This window comes from Bombyx mandarina, chromosome 07 (genome assembly GCF_030267445.1).
Source record: "Bombyx mandarina strain Sakado chromosome 07, ASM3026744v2".
Lineage (NCBI taxonomy): Eukaryota > Metazoa > Arthropoda > Insecta > Lepidoptera > Bombycidae > Bombyx > Bombyx mandarina.
In genome coordinates, this window is record NC_143214.1 from 10,813,713 (window position 1) to 10,831,713 (window position 18,001).

The window sequence follows — 18,001 nt, forward strand, 5'->3', positions numbered from 1 at the left end:
GGTCATGGCAAATGCAAGACGTATCGGAAATTGAAGTCTTTTAAATTCAAACGGCATATCGGTTGGGATCATCGGTATCCTCGGAATGAGAACTTCCTCACCTTTGAATTTTCCTATCATTATCGTAGCGTAAATTACATTGTTCATCAATTTTCTAACCACCAAACGCGTACCGTTGCACAGTTTTGGTTGGTTTATGTTTCGAAGCATGATTACTACGGAGCCAACCTTTAGGCGTAAATTGTGCGGTGGTAAGCCAGGCACGTCCAAAGAGTTTAAAAATTCAATTGGATAGTTGGTGGCTTCATCTTCATTTGTGACGCAGTCAATAGATTTGAATGAATGCATTGTTCCAATGATCTTATTTTGAATTATGTAGTTTAGGTCATCTACATCTTTATTCTTAGCCGCTAAAATTGCTCGCTCACTCATCCATTCATAATTTTTGTAGTTAGAAATAATTTCTGGAAATACATTGTTGATAAGTTCGTCTTTTGATGAGACAAAATTACAGAAATTATTTGGAAATGATATTAATCCGCTCGATTCATCGACAGGTACTTGACCATTACCGATAGTCAGCAATTGCTCCGAGAAATCTTCAGCAGATGTATCATTAAGCAATGTAACTCTCATGTTTGTTGTCAGTTGCAGTTTCTTCACATGGCGCCATAGATTTGACGATTTGAGGCAAGCGTTTATTTCGTCGGCAGCCGTAGATCTTGGAATTACTGGCAGTATTTGGCGGAAATCGCCAGAAAGTAAAATCATTGCTCCTCCAAAACATCTCGAGTCATTGCGTAAATCTTTTAATGTTCGGTTAAGTGCTTCTAATGCACGTTTATGCGCCATTGTGCATTCGTCCCAGATGATGATTTTCGATACCGCTAAAACTTTGGCCATTGCTGAGTGTTTTGCAATATTACACGTTGGTTCTTCAATAGTTTGAAGATTTAACGGTAATTTGAATGCTGAATGAGCCGTACGGCATCCTTCTAACAATGTGGCTGCTATTCCAGAAGAAGCAACTGCAACCGCTATGTTAAATCTCGCCCGAACAGTTGCTAAAACTAATGACATGAGGAATGTCTTGCCAGTTCCACCAGGGGCATCTAGGAAATATAAACCACCATTTTCATCATCGATTGCCTTCATTAAAGTATCATAAACTTCCTTTTGTTGGTAATTCAACAGGGGTACATTCGTTTGAACTACTAAATCTAATTCCTGGTGATCATATTCACGTTCCCTTTCCAATTCTCGATTAAATGCGTCATTCATTTCACGATATGGTGCTGGCATTCCTAACCTGATTAATAAATTACCGCACATGAGGTAACACATATCTTCGATCAAGAGTAAAGCACGATTATGTATCTCCTCATTCATCTCAATATCGTGATTTCTGGAACTGACACGAATTTGATGTAAAATATCTTCTGACATATTATCCTTGTATTTGTGCCACAGGTTACATGGGTTTGATGGAAAACATGTCGAAATTATGATAGCGAATAATGTGCGTATCTGACTTGGAGATGCAGAGATAATGGCTTCAGCGATTGTCGTATCCCAATGACTATCGTTTTCTAATAACTTCAATTCTTCACATGCAGCACGATATGTTGGGAATATTACACCATTAACAGTTCGTAGTGACTCAAATGACGTTGGCCCACGCACATTTACCAGCAACAACCGCAAATAGAAACATTCATTATTCTTTGGATGAACTGTATACATACGACCAAGAGCATCAGTAGAACGCACATCTGGATACCCAGGAACCGCATCGCCTTGCTTCGGTCTTTGAAAATTCTTCGATGAAGCATTCCAAGTATAATAACGTGGCATCTCCGAGTAAAGCAAAGTTCGTGCAAACTGATCGCTTTGGCAGATTGAAAAAAAACTGGTCAATGTAGTTGCTGGAGGTGTTTCAGCACGTTGCGTAGCATTCGAAGCCGTGAAATATACTCGTTGACCATTCTCCAGATGCACCGCCAAATGCGTAACAGTAGGATGACGTTCGTGAATGGGAAATGCGAATATACGCCAAATCGCTTCATTACAGTTCACATAACGACCAACTTGATAGCGTGAAATTTCATCGTTGGTATTCGAGGATTGCAATCCAAAAACCGCCATATCACTGCCTTTCGTGACATATTTGCAAATATATTTTATGGACTTAACTGAACTGCAGTATTCAACGTTGCAATGTGTCTTGAACGATTTAGAAATAAGTGGCGAATATGGAACAATCCAACTGTTGTCGACAACGAAATCCATTCTTTTCACTTTCGTTGTGACAGTTCGACCGTTGTCAACTGGTGATCGACGCCGATACAGCGGATAACCATCATTGCCAGTGACAGTCTCCGCCGTTAATTTCCGTGGATATCGTTTAGAGCACTTTCCATCGACCATGCAAGGTGATTGGGGATTGATGGCACCACACGGTCCATGAATCATATTAGTAGTAACAACATCATGTAGGTCTGGATCGACTTCATAATCAGGAATCTCAGCACATATGATATCATCTATTTGGTCAGGCTGAATTCTTTCCACTAACCAAAAAAGGATGTGTGCGTGCGGCAGGCCTCGCTTTTGTCATTCGATTGAATACATCCAGCATCGAGTATCTCCAAAGACGCGTTGTTTAACAATAAAGTTCATCAGGGACCGAATTTTTTGCCTAAATATACGTGCTGTGATGTCGTGTCTATCACTTGATGTTTGTCCGGGAAGCAGCAATTGAGTAATTTCTATCCATTTTGGATTACAGGTAAAAGTAATAAAGAGATCAGGCCGACCGTAATGACGAACATATGTCATTGCATCTTGTGCATATTCATGCATATGACGTGGACTACCAATGTATGTCGCCGGAAGAATAGTTAATCGACCAATATTAGCTGCATTTCCTTCAGTACTAACTGCATCACGTAAATGGATGTACTCCTCAGAACGCAGTTTGGCTTGGTTCAACCTAATGAATGTTAAACGTTCCGTTTCTATTTTTACATACATGTCAACACAATACTGCTGAAACAATCGACGAAAGCGCAGGAAATAGTTGTCAGCATTTTGACGAATCATCAAACGATATGCGTAATAATTCATTGAGTTAACTTTCTTTGTAGTTTCTTCACCTGAAATTAAAAATTTGATAATTAACCATTTCAAAGGCAAATTTTAAAGGCAAACAATACAGACATTAACCATTTTTTTAATAAGCATTATTTTAAATCAGTGTCTTTCACAAATAAATGAAATAAATTATGATACTGAGACTCACCATTCAATGGATTTTTCATTTTAATATTAAAATAATATCCATCTTCTCCTTGCCAAAACATCAGCGGGTATTGCAATGTGTCATATGATCGATGAGTTTCAGATATTTGTTGCAGTTGCCCAGTATCGCGACGTGTAAGCACAATATCGCGTTTTTCCAATTGTTCACCAACAATCAGGATGGCAACTTCGTCTACTGTTGGAGCATTAAATGTCCTTTCGTGTGTTCCAGATGGTCGTTTATCTGCTTTGATAACAACTTTATAGTCATCACTTGGCATGCGCTCGAAAGCACTCTTAAACAACCTGACCAACGCATGATGTTCATGAAGCAGACACTGCAAGTCTTGAAGAATTGCTCGCTTCATTCCTGCATTGATCTCTAGGCGTCGATCAAGTTGTTCTTCCATGTTGCCCATGAAATATATTTGTAAAAATTTATTCTGTGTATCTTCGAAAGGTAGTAATGATCCAATTCGATGATGAATCTGTCCTTGTATCTACAAAATAAAAACCAGACAGTATTAACTGGGTTATAAACACTTTTTTCGGTGGGAGAGTAGAGTTCAGAATTAGCAAATATACTACATAGGTACCAATAGATAAAGTAAGTTATTCTTTAACTACATTGTATATAAGTACAAAAATAAATACCTTAAATGTCGGATTAAATCCCCGTTCTTCGATAATATCTGCCCCAAATGACGTCATCTGGAAACAACCATTGTATTTTTGAGTATTTGCAAGAAAGTGGCGTGATTCTTGTGTTTCGCCACAAAGCAATGAATACAATGGCTCAGGTGGCGGAGTCAACAATGGCAATTTCACTTTACCATTAAGGCAGCATAATCCAGGCGTTTCTCCGGAAAACTTTAATGCACCACAATACTCGCAAACTACGTCCATTTGCCCAATGCAAACGCTAGGATGCAAGCTGTAATCATTGCTGCAATCGTATTGAAACGCTGCTCGATTCAAATCAGCACTTGATAAATATTTTCAACCATACCGAGTTTTATAGTTCACTTCACTGTTTATACGAATGGGCAATTGGGCAATAATGTGAATTATTTATTTAATATAAATAGTTTTATTATTGATTTCTTACAAATATCAAATTGTCATCCATGCGTCATTACATAGCTGTCATTATACGTCAATTTTGTTATTCCAAGTCTGATTCTTTTTTGTTATACCACGTTTTATAGCGACTGACGTTAAATGTCAAGTCACACGGGAATGATGTCGAACGGGATAAAAAGTATCCTATGTCCTTCTCCTGGCTCTAAACTACCTCCCTGCCAATTTTCAGCTAAATCGGTTCAGCCGTTCTTGAGTTATAAGTGAAGTAACTAACACGACTTTCTTTTATATATATAAGATTAAAGCGTATTTTTTAGTTGCTTAGATAAATATTTATTTTTTCCAACATCTGATCATAATATTAAATACTTCACAGGTGAGATAGTGATATTGGAAATTTTTAATAACAGTGAAGATCAAGTTATGAAGCTAAATGAAATTCCAAGAGGTTTCCAAAATCCTATAGATAAAAATGAAAACTACAGACTTGCAGGAACAGTTTATCTAACACAACGAACAACACGGAGGAGATCTTACGGAAATAAAGATAACTGTGAAACAATGGGAAATTTTATCGCTTTATGTTTAAGAGGAATGGAATGGTGGGAGTATGATGATACGCAAGAAAAACCACGAATAAGAAAAGCTACAGCACAAGTCAACGTCCAAGTATTGATATATGTAAAGATAAAATAATATTAATAATAGTGATGATAGCAATTTGTGCCTTTAATTATTCTATCCCACTTAAAACTTTTTCATCCTAAAACTTATTACAATTATCAGCCAACTAGCGACCCGCCCTCGCTTCGCTTCGGAAACAAAACATACATGAAACCAAAAAATAAAAATTTAAAAAAAAAATAATAAAAAGTAGCCTATGTTCATCAGGGACAATGTCGGCTTCTAATGGAAAAAGAATTTTTCAAATCGGTCCAGTAGTTTCGGAGCCTATTCGAAACAAACAAACAAACAAATGTTTCCTCTTTATAATATTAGTATAGATGACATTTGATTTTTGGTCTGCAAATAATATAATCAAATGCTCAATAACGAGTTCAAATATTTATACTAGATTAATTATCAGAATCTGCTTGCTCTACGTAAGTCCGCTCCAAAAAATCAATTACTTAACGTACGCAGAAAATTGTAGGTGAACAAACGGTCTAGCAGTTTGTAATAACCAACAATGATTCTATTGATTTAATACATTTTTCTGGCCTGAGAAAGTTAAGAAAAATTTAAGATTGAAAATAATGTTTACCAATTTAGTTCAAGCTTGCAATCACAGAAAAAATCTATTTCAGTCGAAAAAGTCAATTATGAGTGATGAAAAATGGACACACCGGTTTTGGACACTTTGAAGTTTTTAGTAACTTAAACTATTTTTTAGACATAATAACATAGCGTAAACCACAATTTGAAATTATTTTTTATATCCAAAAATATATAAGGTATCTAATAACAGCAAAAACTCAATTTTTTTCAATCTAACTGTATTAAAAATAATTAAATTACATAACGTTATCACGTTTTACCGTTTTTGAACATTTTGAGCTATCTTTGGACTAGAAAAATACCATTTTTGGACACAAGTCATCAAAACATAAGTAATGAAAGAAGATTATTAATTTAACTTTACTTGTATTGATAATACTACAATAAAAATAAATTATTACATTACATATATAAACACAAGTTTTTAATCTTATCTATATATTAATACGTGAAGGAAAAACTTTGTATCCCTTTTTACGAAAATTGCGCGGATGGAGGAGTATGAAATTTTTCACACTTATAGAGAATATAGAGAAGAAGTGCACAATGCTAATATTTTTTTTAAATAATGCATAAAAGATACATTAAATCAATAAAGAAAACATTACACACACTACATACCATGTATTTGACGCACACACGCATGCATACTATTTATTGGCAAACTTTTGTTCTTGACGTCTATTGTCAAATTGAGAATAGAATATAGTTTGTCTTTGTTAATATTTTTTAAAGTGTAGTCTTGGCAAAATTTGTGATTATAGAAGTATAAAATACAATCATAATAGTGTACAAACTTACAATTCCAATCAAGTATAGTCGAATTTCGACTACTGCGGGACCTCTAGTATAAAGAATAATATATTTAATTTATTTTATGTAGCACCTACATTTTTTAGCATTTTTCTGTTCAGCAAGTCGTGTTCAAGATGGCATGAACTAGAAAAATTGTTGCTGATCGTAAGAATCAGTCTATTTTTAGTTTCTATTTTGTTGCTGATTATTTAGGCAGATTTGAACATTGTTAAATGTAGCACCTACATTTTTTAGCATTTTTCTGTTCAGCAAGTCGTGTTCAAGATGGCATGAACTAGAAAAATAGTTGCTGATCGTAAGAATCAGTCTATTTTTAGTTTCTATTTTGTTGTTGATTCTTTAGGCCTATTTGACATTGTTGTATGTGGCAACTAAATTTTTTAGCATTTTTCTGTTCAGCAAGTCAAGTTCAAGATGGCATAAACTAGAAAAATTGTTGCTGATCGTAACAATCAGTCTATTTTTAATTTCTATTCTGTTGCTGATTCTTTAGGCCCATTTGAACATTGTTCAATGTAGCAACTAAATTTTTTATTATTTTTCTGTTCAGCAAGTCAAGTTCAAGATGACATGTACAAAAAAAATTGTTGCCGATCGTAAATTCAGTCTATTTTTAGTTTCTATTTTGTTGCTGATTATTTAGGCCCATTTGAACATTGTTCAATGCAGCAACTAAATCTTCTTTTCATTTTTTGTTTAGCAAGTCGAGTTCAAGCTAGCATGTGTTAAAAAAATCATTGCCAATTTAAAAAATACGTCAGGCCTTTTTTTTTTATTTTTTTTAGTGCTTACTTGCAGCAACAAAAAAGCTACAAATTTTGTATAATTTTATATTGAATTTTGCTGATTTGACGCTGCTACCTTGATAGAGCTAAATTTTGTATCGTCATCCTTAATACCGGACAGCACAAAATTGCCTTCTAGTTGTGAGAACCAAACGGCTGGTTCTTCGGCCCAAAATGGTGGTGGTCGCACTCCGATACGATAAATGTCAGTCATGTCGGATGGTGTAAAAGTCTTTGATAATCCATTGTTTGATTTCGATCCGCCATCTTGATTGGCCATGACTAATGTAAATCGTATTTCTTACTATTTTATGCTTCTTATCTTCTAGTTGTCGGCGTTACCAGTGTGGTGGTCCATGTAGCGGGAGATACGGATTTGTCCCGGCGTGTTCTAGTAAATTTCCCCAAATAAAACACTCCCCCAACAGTTTAACAGTTTGTATTTGGTAAGAAGCACAAGCACAGGAAAGCAGAAAGAAGAAGTGAATAATTTTAAGTTGAACAGAAAAAATATATTTACTGGCGGTAGAACGATTGTTTACAGTTTTAAAGCAGTGTCACATGCGTCGCAAGCGAAAGCGTGGTGCGGACTGGCGGGCGGTAGGTGACGTGACCGGCCGTCGTACGAGTCGAGTTTTTTACGTTTGTTGATGCGCATTAACACCGTCCACCTTTTTTTGCATGTCTGCCGCTATGTGGAGGACGCCATATATTGAACACAGGTGGCGATGCGACGTAATTACTACAGGACAAAGAAAAAACAATTTTTTTTTTTTTTTTTGCTTAGATGGGTGGACGAGCTCACAGCCCACCTGGTGCTAAGTGGTTACTGGAGCCCATAGACATCCACAACGCAAATGCGCCACCCACCTTGAGATACAAGTTCTAAAGGTCTCAGTATAGTTACAACGGCTGCCCCCGCCCTTCAAACCGAAACGCATTACTGCTTCACGGCAGAAATACGCAGGGTGGTGGTACCCACCCGCGCGGACGACTCACAAGCGGTCCTACCACCAGTAATTACGCAAATTATAATTTTGCGGGTTTTTATTACACGATGTTATTCCTTCACCGTGGAAGTCAATCGTGAACATTTGTTGAGTACGTATTTCATTAGAAAAATTGGTACCCGCCTGCGGGACTCGAACACCGGTGCATCGCTTCAACACGAATGCACCGGACGTCTTATCCGTTAAGCCACGATGACTACAAACAGAACAGAAATAACACAAAGAAACAAAACAAATAAAAACTTCCGGGAAAAACACTGTAGGCAGATGTACCACGAACACAGGTCGCGCGAACAATGGCCGGGCTAACAAAGGCCGGGCGACCGAGTGGTCGATGAGCACGTCCGCGCGAGACGGGTGCTTCTATCGGGATGCATTTCGAGCTGCTCTATCTACATCAGATTGTGAAGCTCGGTATTGGGCATTATGCTGACGCATTTTATGTAAGCGAGCTGCTCTGTCTTCATCGAGGTCGAATGACAACTGAAACTCTGGGCCAACTCTGGAGTGGTGTCGTGTTTTTTATTTCTATTTTTATAATTATTGTGACTGGAAATCCCATAGTAGAGGATAAGTTTCAATAGCTTCAATAAATTTTATCATTCGTCCAGTCCATATTTAACTTTGTGAAACGGTGTGCGAGAACAAATAAATGTTTTCACTCCGATAGCGAAAGCAAGACTGAGTTCGCAAACAACAAGTGTGTACGCGTCGACGCGAGTTCGCTGCTTGTATGTGTGCTTGCACAAAAGTGTTGCAAATTAAATTATTGTATTAACGAAATAATTTTTTTTTATTTATTTATACTTTATGCACAAAACAAAACTTGTACACAGGCGGACTTAATGCCATGGGCATTCTCTTCCAGTCGACCATAGGGTGGTGCAGAGATAATGCATGGTAGGTGCATTGACAAAAGAATAACAAACACAACAACAAAACAAAAAAAAAAAGAACAAACTCAAAACAAAAATCTTCCTTAAAATAACATCTCAGTATTATAGAATACACATACTACAATTCAATATACCTATAAATAAAATAGTAAAATACATACATACACATAATTACACACAATAATATACATGTAAAGTAATAATATATAAATACACATGAAAATACACAATTTAGTATTATAGTTAAGAATGGCTAAAAGTAAATATATATAATATAATAATAATAATTGAAAAATGAAATAAACTAGTTTGGAGATGATTCTTCCAGTTTTTTGTGGATGTGTTCGCGAACTTTGAGTTTAAAAGTAAAGCGATTGCTGATCATCCTGATTTCTTTGGGAAGCGAATTCCATAATATTATGGACTGTACAAAGAAAGAAGAATGTAAAAAATCTGAGCGATGGATAGGACATTGTAAGAGACGATTATGTGAAGAACGTAGAATTTTCTCATGGCTTGCGTTCAAGTATCTAAAATGCGATTTTAAGTAAGAGGGTGAGGAGGCAGAGTCCAAAAGAGAAAACAAGGTAGCAAGCGCTCTCTCCTCTCTACGCTGACGGATCGGTAACCATTATTGTAAATTTGTTATTGTTTGCTTGAGGGGGTTGACCAGAGTGAACATTTGTGTGTTACACAAGTGTGCATAACAGTGCCGCACAGTTCAGCACACTGGTGGAATTGCATCTTTATAGCTACCCGCAGGTTCACGGGAAGAATTAACACCACTTTTATTCCGTGACCTAGAGCGTTCTGTTATAAGCGGCCCTGCATCCTTTACTGCTGACGCACACCTATTTTCCTGAACGGTCAGTATTTTCAATGGTAAGCAGCAAACCATAGATCCTAATAGCTTCAGTCCATTTTCGATCTCCTAAATACTTCAATAAAAATACATAGGTAAGGCTCGTTTCATCGGGAACTAGAAAGGAAGGTGTGCGGGGTGGGGGACGACTTTGATGTTCGCGCCGCGCGTCTCCGCGCTTACTCCTCGTCAGTTACTTCTAAACTTCTAAATACTTCTAATCTTTTGTATTTTGAGCGCGTAACATTTTGATATAAAAGTCGTAGTTTTGTGATACGTGCAAAGACTTCTGTGTTCGTAACAATGAATACAACACTACTTTCAGAAGATGACAATTCAGTTAACGAATCTGTGTTTGCAAGTGAACGTATATTACCGTCGTCAAGCCATAATTCTACTGCATTACCCACCATACTTGGGTAAAACATTGTAAAATAATGGCCCGCAAATCAGATACATCCCCGATATTTTTTATAAAAGAGGAAAGGGATTTGAAGAAGATAACCTGAATAATAATCAATATTTCTTTTTATTAAGTATTTTTTATCACACAAAATTTATTTTCTTTTCATTATTCTTTAAAGTTTGCTCTAATAAGAATTCAACTGTTAAAAGTTTGAGAGCCGCATGCAACCTCGCGCATTATTATTACCTATATTTTTATTATTACGAAGTGTGCATCCAGTTCAGGTACGTAAGTTCAGCTATATTCATACGTTTATCGTTATGCATTACGTCGCTTAGCCATGTCATAGTGCACATTATCGCTTGCGTTTTGCTACTTCGGTTCCGCTCATTATCGCTTGATAAGTGTGAACCGATCGTGCTCGAGCGATCGTGTGCGATGCCATTTAAGTTTTTTTTACTACCCTATTCTCACAATATTAAAATTAAATTTTATTTGTTAAATGTATTACTTTTAGGATTTGAGTATTTACTATTTCTACAATATCGTTTTGTTTTGCTGAATTACTTTGTTCGTGAAAATGATTGTCTTGGTACGTTTATTAAAATCAATTTATATTATTCTTTATTATTGTTTATAATATTACATTTAAAATTGCTTATTTCGATTTATTTCAGCTATTGTATCAAAATTCTTATCAAATGGCTAATGTAAAGCTTAGTATTTATTATCAAAACACTAGAGGGTTACGTACCAAAACAATTGATTTTAAAAGAAATATCCTACTTAATAACTATGATGTTATCTTAATCACGGAAACTTGGTTAATGGATAGTATTGGTGACTGTGAGCTGTTCGATGATAGGTACATTGTGTTTAGACGGGATAGAAATTATATAGCTACAAATGAATTGTATGGTGGAGGCGTACTGATAGCGATACGACGCGATCTTACGGCGTCGCGCCGCCCGGAATGGTCGTCTTCTGCCGAGGATATATGGGTTACGGTGACATTCAATACTAAAAGTCGTGGTGTTGTAAGTATACACTTTTGTTCCCTCTATTTATGTGATGAAAACCTTGGCTACAACTTCAATTCTCAGCTAACCAACTTTACAGACAAACTCTCTCTAGCAATGGACTCATGCCCTAATGATACATTTATAGTTACCGGTGATTTTAATATGAGAGATATCAAATGTTCTTTTGACACTGACGAAGATCTTACACAGCCACAGGGCATTAGTGGGAATGCGCAAATCTACTTTTTTGATGTCTTGGCAGAATGCAATTTCTATCAATTTAATTACTTTTATAATATTAATAATAGGGTACTTGATTGGGTTTTATCGAACTCAAAGCTTGAAATCAGTGCTTGTGACGACCCTTTAGTGAAGGAGGATGTTCATCATAAATCGTTGAATATATTTCTGTCTTTAACTGATATAAAACAGTTAATAGTTCAACCTAGGTTAAAGTATTGCTTCCACTCTGGAAATTTTGAGTCTATTAACTCGTCACTTGCGGATATAGACTGGGACAGTTTTTTTCCTAAATTTTTCCATTGACGAGGCCCTCGATAATTTTTATAAGATATTATATGACGTAATCGATAAGCACGTTCCTCGAAAGTATTATGCTCCTAGTTTGTTCCCACCCTGGTACACATCCCCGTTAAAAAAAGTTTTGAAGGAAAAATACAAGTTTTTGAAAAAATACCAGAAATACAGCAATACTGACGATTATGAAACCTTTTCTCTCCTCCGTAAGAGAGCTAAAATATTGGAAGATGATTGTTATAGAGCTTATATCGCGTCGGTCGAAAGTTCTATCTTAAAAGATCCTAAGTTCTTCTGGAGATTTGTTAAAACTAACAAAGGTAGCGCAAATAACCTTCCTTCTACTCTCACATACGAAGGACAAACAACTGACTCTGGGGACGCTATCTGTAATCTTTTTTGTGAATACTTCCAATCAAATTTCCTTAATACTGCTACGGCTGATCACAGTACTGCTGACCTGCTCCTGGGTGTTAATACAAACATTGCACACTCTGACTGCATATCCAGTATTGAAATTGATCCGGCTGAGATTTTGAAACTGCTAAAGGCTTTAGATCTGTCAAAAGCAGCAGGTCCTGATAGGATTCCACCCCTACTCATAGTTAGGTGTTCTGAGAACTTGCTTGCTCCTTTGGTCATACTTTACCGTAGGTCAATTCATGAAGGAATCGTACCTGTGATCTGGAAATCTGCGTTCATAACACCTGTTCACAAAAAAGGCAATAAAGAAAATATAAAAAATTATAGGCCTATATCAAAATTGTGCTTATTTGCTAAACTGTTTGAACTAGTTGTGTATTCACAGTTGTACGCTTTTTTAAAACCTACCTTCATAGCGCAACAACATGGTTTCTTGAAGAATAGATCGACTGCCACTAACTTAGTTACCTTCACGGAATATCTCACACGTAATATGGATTCTGGTGGTCAAGTTGATGCTGTCTTTACTGATTTCAGTAAGGCATTCGACCGCATCGATCACATGATTCTGCTACAAAAGCTCTTTAATGCTGGAATTCATGGTAGTCTCTTCAGGTGGTTTTCTTCTTATGTTGAAAATAGATCACAAAAGGTTGTGGTCAACGGACATGCTTCTTCCTGGGGAGGGATCCCTTCTGGTGTTCCTCAAGGGTCTCTGCTCGGCCCGTTGATGTTTAATATCTTTATAAATGATATAGGTACATGTTTTCGGTCTTCGGACTTCCTCTTGTATGCGGATGACATGAAAGTTTATAGAAAAGTTAACTCTTCCAATGATTGTCAGATGATACAGGAGGATCTTTTAAGGCTCGAGGAATATTGTCATCTTAATAAATTAGACCTCAACGTTTCGAAGTGTTTTGCCATGACCTTCACACATAAGACTACACCTGTTAAGTTCACATATCAGCTTATAGAAACCAATCTGGCAAATGTAGATGAATTTTGCGATTTGGGGGTAACACATGATAGGAAACTGTCTTATGAGAAGCATATAGACAATATAGTGAAAAGAGCCTATATATCATTAGGTTTTATCAAGCGGCTTGGTGCGCAATTTGCTAGTACTAAAATTTTCAAGGTGCTGTACTGTGCATATGTGCGCAGTATCCTAGAGTTATTGTTCGCAGGTATGGAATCCGCGATATAAAATTTATATAAATAGATTGGAGACCCTACATACCAAATTCATGAGGTTTCTTCAATTTAAAACTAAAGTGTATGATCCCGACTACGAGACGAGATGTAGAAGGCATCACATACTTCCACTGGAGGAAAGACGTAGGATAGCTGATATTGTTCTGTATAGCAAAATAGCTCAGTCTGAGGTGGACTCGTCTTATCTTCTATCGTCGTTATGTTTAAGGGTGCCCCCGAGATCCATAATGCGCGAGGGCCGTCAATCATCTCGTCTCGGAGTACCTCGTGGTGGTACAAATTACAGACGTAATGCATTCTTTATAAGAGCTGCTAACAGTTTCAATGCTCTAGCTGACTTCCCTGAACTGGACATTTTCAACACTTCTACTAAGAGTATTAGGAGAACATTAGTCAGTCGATGGTTGAATGCAAATATTTAATTAATTATTTTCTATTTACTACGTTTTTCTGTTTTTTTTATTTTCTCAAACTGTTTTATTTTTGTTTTTGTTTTACGTTTTACTTTAATTATTTAATTCTAGGCGATGCGACGCCCCAATCGTTTGTAGTTATTTAAATGCGGAGACATTTAAATGGTGTTTAGTTGTAAGGTTAGAGTTTATATAGTTTAAGTTCACTGTTTGTCTTCCTAATAAAATAAAATAAAATAAAATACTTGACGGTAAATTCTTTGATGTACTTCATTATTTGCCAAAAATGTCTGCCTAACAAAATACAAATAAAAGGCACGAGATTATGTACATCAAATTTTGGAACACATTTAAAACGAAATCATGGACAAGAAACTATACAAGAATACCAAGAATATCTTAAAAGCAAAAGATCGAAAAATGTCCGTTCTTATAAAGCCTAAAATGCTGCTATAGCTGCAATTTCACATCCTAAATATAAAAAGTTAAAATGGACGTCATTAAATGGTCAGTCAGAATATTGTGTAATGAAGAATTTACTAGGAAAGAAAATTATAAAGATCATGCCAAACTCTATATCTCAGGAAAGACAGTCAACGAAGTCTAGGGAAGACGATTATTTTGAAATAGATACAAGTTCGAATTCAGACAACCAGAGCAGTGAGCCAAGATCCAGAGCTGAACTTAAGTCGCTCATTTTTTGGCAGAAGACAGTAGAGAACTTCAAATATTAAATAACCATAGAGAATTTAAAGAAGTATTTTTAAAATTTAATACTCCTCTGTCTTCTTCTGCGCCTGTGGAACGTATGTTTTCGTATGCTATTATGATTAATTGTCCGAAAGCCAACCACCTGTTAGATGAAATGTTTGAAAAAAAGAGTCATATTAAAAGTTAATTTAAATTATAAATCAGCAAAATAATGTTTGTTTAATCTGCCAATGATTAATTAAAAAAAAGAAAAAATGATACAGATGATTAAAAAAAAGTATATATGTATGTTTCATTTTTGTGTTTGTCAAAAAAATTATTAGTCGGATATTGTTTGTAAGGTAACAACATAGCATATTTATTAAGTGATCAATTATCTGTAACAGACGAGATTATTAGACGAGAGGATCGTTTTCTAGAATCAGAGACACGGGTTCGAGGGTGAAAGATAGGTCATGTAACCTTACTTCCGAAAAAAGCGCGGGAAACGTCGAAAGAGCGGGAGTGTTTTTTACAATTTAAAATTTCAAATTATCTTTTAAAGATCAGATAGGTGTAAAGTAGTGTAAATATTTGGTATTTTAGTTCGTTTTAGTTTATATTTTGTAGTTAGTGTAAATATTTCTTCGTAGGGTAAGCTTTTTTATTTATTTATTTTGTTTTCCCCATGGGGGATGAACCTCCCGATCCTGGGGGCACAGTCCCACAGGTATCTCATTATGTCACAATTGAGCATTGTGAATCTTGAATGGATACGGATGCAAGTTCTGTAAATAATGCAAAACTACTGAGAAAACGCACAAATACTTTAAAAATATGCAAACATTGCAATAAGAAAAGAAAACGTCATGGCAAGGCTGATAAAGAGAATGGCTGTTCTTGTTTAAATGAGGATAATAATAATTGTGACCTTTCCACACCTATCACAATGACCACTGACATTGATTGATTCATCCGACCGATTTCGGCCATGGCGACTACTTTGACTCCTATCCGTCGATTTGGCGCTCGTGCGCTCGAAGATGGCTTATATAGCCTATCTTCGCGGCAAAACTCCTTGCGCATTGAGGGCACGTAAGCACGCCGTTCTTATAATTATAGGTTATGGCAGCAGGAGGGCAGGCCTTCAACTGGTCGCGTTTGTAATCAAAGTCAGCTTTACGCTGATCCTCGAACTCGCGTACTTTGCTGTTCACCATCCTGCGCCATTCTGGCCGCTGTGCTGCCAAGCGCTCCCATTGAGAGGGCTCTATATCACATCTCTTCATGTGTCGTTTCATGACGTCCTTGTACCGCAGGAGCTGTCCGCCATGCTTTCGCTTGCCATCCTGTAGTTCAGAGAAGAAGATGCACTTCGCCACTCTTTCCTCCGTCATGCGTGATACATGACCGCACCACCGAAGCTGCCGACGCATTAAATAGGTCTCTCGTCTTATTGACACTAATCTTCAGGCCGAATTTACGGCAGGCTAGGTGAAAAACGGACATCAGCTGTTGCAGGCCGGCTGGGGATTCTGCTAAAAAGCACAAGTCATCAGCATACATGATCTCAGTGATCAATGCATACGACACTTTGGTGCGAGCCTTAAGTCTAGCCAAATTGAAAAGGCTGCCGTCCGTACGGAAGCGGATGCGGACTCCTTGGGAAACAGTTTGTAGAACCTCTCTAACTACGACCGCAAAGTACAAGGCGAACAGAGTAGGCGCTAAGACGCATCCTTGCTTCACCCCACACGTAACGGGAAAGAAGCCCGTCTGTTCACCATCTACAGCGACGCAGCATTGCATGTCGTCATGCAGGAGTCTAAGAAGCGCTACAAACTTCTCCGTGCATCCGAGTTTCCGCAATACCAACCATAAGGCTTCGCGAGGCACGCTGTCAAAAGCCTTCTCCAAATCAACAAAACAGAGGTACAGCTGACGACCCTGCTCTCTGCTCTTTTCTTGTAGTTGACGCACAGAGAAGATCGCTTCGCATGTGCCTCGGTCCGGGCGGAAGCCAAACTGAGTTTCGGGCAGGATCTTTTCAGATAAGTCCTTTAGGCGGTTTAAGAGTACTCTAGCAAAGACCTTTCCGGGGGCCGATAGGAGCGAAATACCGCGGTAGGAGTTGCAGTCAGATCGGCCGCCTTTGTTCTTATAGAGAGCAGTTATGCGCGATACTTTAAAGCTATCCGGAACGCGCTCTTCCTCCCACATACGAACAAACAGCTCCCACACCAACGTGTACAACTCCTCTCCGCCGTACTTGATCAGCTCTCCTGGTATAAGATCAGCGCCAGCCGCCCTTTTATCTTTTTGCTGTCTGATGGCAGCAACAACCTCGTCACGCAATAGAGGCTCGTCCAGCTCAAGGCCAAGAGGGAGTTGAGGCATTAAAGCGATGTTTTGCAGATCTGCTGATCGATCCACATTCAGCAGGGCATTGAAGTGCTCTGCCCAGCGCTTTAGTACATCCTCCTTGCTTGTTAAGAGGTGCCTACTATCTAGAGACCTTAAAGGAACCTTTGCATGGTTGGATGTACCTATCAGCTTACGCACCTCGCTATAAAACTCACCGAGCTGGTTTGTGTCAGTGAGCCATTGCATATGACTAGTTTTGTCCTGCCACCACTTGTCTTTTATTTGTCGTGACAGTTTGCGCAATTCGGGTTTCTCGACTTCCATTATATGAATTAATGAAATTATAAAGTACTTGAATAGGGTATTGTTAGCTCAAGACTATTTCACTTTTAGTAGACATTATGATATTACGAGTATTAGTATTGACTTTTGACAGTAACAGAACAGACACTAGCACAAAGAAGATCAACTATAAAATGTAGTATTTATTCGAGACGAATAATTCACTTACCGCAAGAATATGAGAGCTATTAACTTTATCGGAGAGCGCACTTATAAGGACGGGACTAAGGTATTCAAACGACTGATCACTTCTAAGTATGATTTATTACTGCTCTCCTAATTAAACGATACATGTTTATATAAGTGCTTACTTACTACGTCACATGCACTACTAAAATAAAAATAAAAAGAAACCATTAAAGGTTCTTTTTTATATTAAGAGGTCTTTTTTTTAACTTTGGAATAAACATTGAATAGATAAAACAGATTATACGAACGATACAATGTTCTATTCTAAAAATAGATTAGTACGAATGCATTTCTTATCTCTAATCATCGTATATGCTCTGGTTCATATTACCAGATACAATCAGTAACCAAAGTGTTTTCCTAAACA

The 18,001-nt window shown here is 37.2% G+C and overlaps 1 protein-coding gene across 1 annotated transcript; it reads right to left on the reverse strand.

Annotated features, from left to right (window-relative positions):
• Nucleotides 1–3,242: 3,242 nt before the first annotated feature.
• Nucleotides 3,243–7,542, reverse strand: LOC149502681 (uncharacterized). Its single transcript, XM_089728911.1, has 3 exons — nt 7,339–7,542; nt 3,955–4,293; nt 3,243–3,800 (listed from the first exon to the last, which is right to left on the reverse strand). Exons 1-3 carry the CDS (start codon nt 7,540–7,542, stop codon nt 3,243–3,245), a joined length of 1,101 nt encoding a protein of 366 aa, XP_089585037.1.
• Between the last annotated feature and the right edge of the window lie 10,459 nt (nt 7,543–18,001).

Bases quoted from the DNA above. Each gene is read 5' to 3' on its own strand.
- LOC149502681 (XM_089728911.1), bottom strand. From the start codon at position 7,542: ATGGCCAATCAAGATGGCGGATCGAAATCAAACAATGGATTATCAAAG. The intron at 4,294-7,338 runs GTAGCAGCGTCA...GGTTGAAAATAT, and splicing joins CAAAATTTAGCTCTATCAAG to TTATCAAGTGCTGATTTGAA. The intron at 3,801-3,954 runs GTATTTATTTTT...TTTATTTTGTAG, and splicing joins GATTTAATCCGACATTTAAG to ATACAAGGACAGATTCATCA.